The 6,000-nt window shown below is 42.8% G+C and overlaps 1 protein-coding gene across 1 annotated transcript in view; it reads right to left on the bottom strand.

Annotated features, from left to right (window-relative positions):
• LOC133976747 (disco-interacting protein 2 homolog C-like) overlaps nucleotides 1-6,000 on the bottom strand; it is a gene marked incomplete at its 3' end in the record, with an annotated part of 108,537 nt that overhangs the window by 78,497 nt on the left and 24,040 nt on the right. The window contains 1 exon segment of the mRNA XM_062414947.1: nucleotides 2,728-2,820. Within this exon segment, the coding sequence (XP_062270931.1) occupies nucleotides 2,728-2,820 (93 nt within the window).

The following is a 6,000-nucleotide window of genomic DNA, read 5'->3' as shown; positions in this document are numbered from 1 at the left end:
GAAAGAAGGAAGGAGAGAGGGAGAGAGAAAGGAAAAGAGGAAGGGAGGAAGGAAGGAAGGAAAGAAGGACAGAGGACAGAAGGAAGGTAATAGTGAGGAAAGAAAGAGACAAGGAGGGAGGGAGGAATGAAGGAAGGAAGGAAGGGGGATGGAGGAAGGAAAGAAGGAAGGGAGGAAAGAGAGAAGAAGGGAGGGAGAAAGGACAGACAGAAGGAAGGAAGGGAGGAAAGAAGGAACAGTCAAAACAAACGGGATCAATTTGACCCGAGGACGACACAAAGGTTAAGCAGACATATAAAGGGTTAAACAGACTCACTTTAAACTATTCTCAGGATTTATAACACTCCTACTAATCCGGATAAATAACTGAATCCATTTGCATTTAAAAGACACCTGATGAATAACATCCAGGAAGCTTTCCCATCGTTTCCCAAACTGCTGAACTGTAATTCCTGGGAGACTGCAGACTATTCCCCTGACAGATATACAAGCAGAGCTGCGGAGTTAAAGCCACACAGTGCAAATCCCAGCAGGCTTCATCCACACAGCAGCTTTAATTACATTTAATACGGGAACGCTTCCAGCCTGGTGTTAATGGATTCAGGGTTCTTTTTTTTCTCCTGACATTGATGAATGGTGGATGAATTAAAGGTCTTGTTCTTAAAACCCCTTTTTTTCTTCTTTGTTCTCAACAGTATGGATCGCTTTGTTTTTCACCTCTAATTTAATAGAAACGGAGGAAGCCACTTCCTATAAATGAGACAACTGTCGTCGAGCCAACCGGTGGAGAAAAAAGATGGAAGAAAGGGAGGAAGGAAGGAAGAAAAAAGGGAAGGAAGAATGGAAGGACAGACAGAATGAAGGAAAGAAGGGAGGAAGGGAGGAAAGACAGATGGAAGGAAGAAAGGGAGAAAGGAAAGATGGAAGGAAAGAGGGAAGAAAGGGAGGAAGGACAGATTGAAGGAAAGAGGGAAGGAAGAAAGGAAGGATGGAAAGATGGAAGGAAGAAAGGGAGGAAGGACATATGGAAAGAAGGAGGGAAGGAAGAAAGGGATGAAGGAAAGATGTAAGGGAAGTAAGAAAGGGAGGAAGGACATATGGAAAGAAGGAGGGAAGGAAGGAAGGGATGAAGGAAAGATGTAAGGGAAGTAAGAAAGGGAGGAAGGAAAGATGGAAGGAAGAAAGGGAGGAAGGAAAGATGTAAGGAAAGAGGGAAGGAAGGAGGGAAGGAAAGATGGAAGGAAGAAGGGAAGAAAAGATGGAAGGAAAAAAGGGAGGAAGGGAGGAGGGAAGGAGGGAAAGAAGAAAGGGAGGAAGGACAGATGGAAGGACAGAAGGAAGGAAGGAAGGAAGGAAGGAAGGAAAGAAGGAAGGAAGGAAGGAAGGAAGGAAGGAAGGACAGATGGTAGGAAAGAGGGAAAAAAGGGAGGAAGGAAGGGCGGATAGAATGAAGGAAGGAAGAAAGGAAGGAAGGAGGGAAGACAGGAAGGAAAGATAGATGGAAGAAAAAGAAGACAGGAAGGAAAGTGGGCCGGATTGGACCCCTCAGCGACCGGTTCTGGCCCACAGGCCTCATGTTTGACATCCTTACTCTAACTAAACCTTTTCTTTGACCCGACACACAAAGCACAGATTTGCATCGTCTGATTCCAGGTAGCAGATTTTTAAGAATGGAGAATAAAACTAGAGACTGAACACAGAGAAACAGGAAGCAGTCTTTACTCTCTGATGCCTCCGTCTGCTTTCTGGAGGCCGAGATGAAACAGCCGTTTTTTGGGAAAGCAGATTGCCTCTGGCTGAGCAAACAACTAAAAAACATGCTGCATAATTAACAAAAATCAATAAACAACAATACAAACAGAGCAACCTTGAAAAGAGTCGTACAAGCTGCTATCTAGTCCCTCTTTTTTTTTTTATTAAGCATTGTTGATTCCAACAATTCCCACTTGAAAAAAAGCCGTAAGCACCAGCTTTTATTTGGGTTTTTTTTAAATCTCACATCCAAACAAACACTTTTCATGCAGTCAATGCTTCTCTTAGAGAAAGTTAGCATTGATATTTACACTTTCTGAGCTTTATCAACAAGGCTGATATTTAATTAACCCTCCTGTTGTCCTCCAGGGTCAAATTGACCCCATCTCTTTTGACTGTTCCTTCTTTCCTCCCTCCTTACTATTTATTTCCTTCCTTCCTTCCTCCTTTCCTTCCTTCCTCCTTTCCTTCCTTCCTCTCTCCCTCATTACTCCTTTCCTTCCTTCCTTCCTCCCTCCCTTCCTTCCTTCTTCCTCCCTCCCTTCCTTACACCTTTCTTTTCTTCCTTCTTTCCTTCCTTCCTCCCTTCCTTCCTCCTTACTCCTTTCATCCTTCCTTCCTTCCTCCTTTCCTTCCTCCCTCCATCCTTACTCCTTTCTTTCCTTCCTTCATCCCTCCCTCCTTACTCCTTTCTTTCCTTCCTTCCTTCCTCCTTTCCTTCCTCCCTCCATCCTTACTCCTTTCTTTCCTTCCTTCCTTCCTTCCTTCTGTCCTTACTTGACCAGAGGACAACAGGAGGGTTAAGGGAAGCAACCGACGAAGGGAACAAGTTGACAACAGCAAGCACATGGAAATGAGGAAAAGGGAGAGGGGGGTAAAAGACAACATCCCTCCTTCGTGCCGAGGGATGGCGGGACGCTGACCGCATTGCTTCCCAGCTCTAAGCCAACCAGCCATGCTCCGATCTCGACTTACCGGAGCGCCTCGGCCCAGAGTTTCCATTCTCTATCATACCAGCCGGTAACGCCCCCCTCCTCCTCCTCTTCAAGGAGAGGTGGCTTAAATTGCCTGCATTTGAAGGGAGAAGAGGGGGGGAGGGGATTCTTGAAAAGTGGAGTCGAATCCTGTGTCAATCAGGAACTTCACTTTAAAGGATAAGTTCACATTTGAGATCTTTTAATGGAAACTAGTTCATTAGTTTACTGAGTTAGTCATATCAAGTGATATCTGACACATTTACAGTCTTTTTAGCATCAGATTCCCTCTTAGTGTTTCCCTGTTGAGCTGTGGTGGAAGTATAGTAACACAAAGACTTTGCTACTAAAAACACTGTAACGTTGAAACCAGGCGGGGAGTCCCGGTCCTCTGAAATGATGCCAACTAGGAAGTAACTTAAACTGCATTCTATCAAAAGGCCACCAGGGGGCGACCGTTTTGGTGTCAAAAGGACTTCCGTCTCTATACAAGTCAATGGAGAATTCACCAACTTCTCACTTGATTTCTAACCTCAGTAAACGTTTTCAAAATGTGTTTATGGTCTCAATCGCTAGTTTAAAGCCTTCTTCAATGCAGTATGATGTTCATTTGGGACATTTTGGCCTCCCTGATTTTATATTTGACGATAAAGCAGGGTATGCATTAGGGCGTGGCTACGTCGTGATTGACAGGTTGATTGGTCCACAGGTTCAGGAGGGCGCCTCATGCTCCTCCTGATGCCCATATAAGTAGTATCTGTGTTTTTATTTTTCCCAGCATGCACCGGAAATTTTCAAGATGGCGCTGCTCAGATCCGATACTATAGGCTTCCGAGCAGCAGTCCACAAACCAATGGGTGACATCACAGATGTTACGTCCATTATATATACAGTCTATGATCTAACCTGAAGGGGAAACCTGGATAGTTTAAAATATTTGGGGTGTCTTTTCTCACTTTTCCAGAGTCAACAACACTTTTATATTCAAATAAGTGTTCCAGCCGTCCAAGGCTTTTTTATTCTTTTCTTCTTATCCTGCTCTTTCAACTAAATTGATACACAAAGGCTGTTATTTACTTCCTCCCTGCAATCATGCTTTTTGTGTTTTTTACAACATATTGTGTGCTGTTTTTATTCTTTGAATAGGAAGATATTCTGAGGAAATGAAAGGTCTCACCTGAAGGAGTGGATGAGATACAGCATCTATGTGATTATATTCTTCTACATTGTCGGATTATTCGGCTCAATTTCTGTTATGTTACAAAAAACAATACTGTTATAAATTTAAAAAAGCTCCCCTGTGTGTCTGACCGGTTTTCAATAATCACACAGCAGCAGCGTAAACAAGCACTTAGCTCCGTTATCTCAAACAAAAGAGCTGAAAGTCTACCACAGATTGTCTAACGGTGATCCTGTTACAAGGGATCTGCAACCTGGAGGAAAACGTGGAGGGATGAAAGGAGAAGAGATAAAAAAAATAAAAAATGGGAGGAGGGGGGTGGGGGTGGGGGGGGGGGGGAATACGGGAAAACAAAAAAGTTATCTACACAAGCAGGCACAAACTGTTCTGATAAGAGATGAATGAGAAGCGAGACTGTACGGAAAACAGTCTCCCTTAAGTATTTACACACACACACACACACACAAACACACACACACACACACACACACACACACACACACACACACACACACACACACACACACACACAAACACACACACACACACACACACACACACACACACGATGAAAAGACACCAGAGACGTGAACTGCTCTGGCCTTGAATAAGGGAAATAAGAAGCGGAGCGGTGACCCAGGCGTGTGCACACCGCTGAGGATTTACACCGTCATAAACATGAACTCAGTCAAATAGAAACAAAGGAAGAGAAGAAAACAGGAAAAAAGAAGAAGGTTGAAATGAAACTTTACACCGATTGAAAAAATGCACAACAACATGATGTCATATCAGGGGAATCTGCAAGTTTTTCCTCATAAGTTTGGGATGAAAAGTTGAGTAAAAACCAGAAAAACTAAAGAATGATGAAGAGCAAAAGATGAAGACTGTAACTGACTGTCAACAGAAAGCAAAACCAGTCTCAGCATCAATGGTTAAAAGGTCAAAAGGTCAATGAGAGGGAGTAAAGGTACTTTATCTGTCACACATACAGCTGTACAGTGACATTCAGTCTCTGCATTTACCGTAATAACTGGTGTAGAAGTTGCAGTCTATTTTGGGGGGTGTGATGTTGGGAAAAACCAGGCGGGGAGCTCCGGTCCTCTGAAATGAGGCCAACGAGGAAGTAACTTAAAACTGCATTCTATCAAAAGGCCACCAGGGGGCGACCGTTTTGGTGTCAAAAGCACTTCCGTCTCTATACAAGTCAATGGAGAATTCACCAACTTCTCACTTGATTTCTAACCTCAGTAAACGTTTTCAAAATGTGTTTATGGTGTCAATCGCTAGTTTAAAGCCTTCTTCAATGCAGTATGATGTTCATTTGGGACATTTTGGCCTCCCTGATTTTATATGTGACGATAAAGCAGGGTATGCATTAGGGCGTGGCTACGTCGTGATTGACAGGTTGATTGGTTCACAGGTTCAGGAGGGCGCCTCATGCTCCTCCTGATGCCCATATAAGTAGAATCCCTGTTTTTTTTTTCCCCAGCATGCACCTGAAATTTTCAAGATGTCGCTGCTCAGATCCGATACTATTTGCTTCCAAGCAGCAGTCCACAAACCAATGGGTGACGTCACGGATGTTACGTCCATTTTATATACAGTCTATGGTTTAAACAAAGTTTCGAATATAACGTCAAACCCGATCACGAGCTTTACTTATAATATTTGGCAACAAGTTTACGAGAACAAAGCAGGTTGTATTTTGCTGGATTTGATTAATCATTTCTGCAAGTGCCCCAAAAATGAAATATCAGTGTGTTAAATAAACAAAAGCCTTCTAGCAGCTGTAGTAATTATAATCGGAGCAATGAAGGAAATCAGGTGACATAATTATAGAGCAATGTAGTCTGTGTGTAGGGAGGAAGCCTCTGAAATGTATTAAACTCCTTTAAATAGTTTGCATGATGATTAAGATGCCTTTTATTGCTTAAAACTGGTGAAATGAGGCGTGAATAACATTTTCCTGACATTGATAGATTGATAGTTGAATGTTATCAGGCTCACTGACAGTTAAATGAATCATTCATCTTTTACTTTGCCTTGTTTATACTTATGTAGATTAACTCTCATATTAATAGTTTGCATCAGTGT

Source organism: Scomber scombrus, unplaced genomic scaffold (assembly GCF_963691925.1).
Source record: "Scomber scombrus unplaced genomic scaffold, fScoSco1.1 SCAFFOLD_82, whole genome shotgun sequence".
Taxonomy (NCBI): Eukaryota; Metazoa; Chordata; class Actinopteri; order Scombriformes; family Scombridae; genus Scomber; species Scomber scombrus.
Note: the sequence above shows the minus strand (reverse complement) of the source record. Positions and strands in the feature narration are given on the sequence as shown.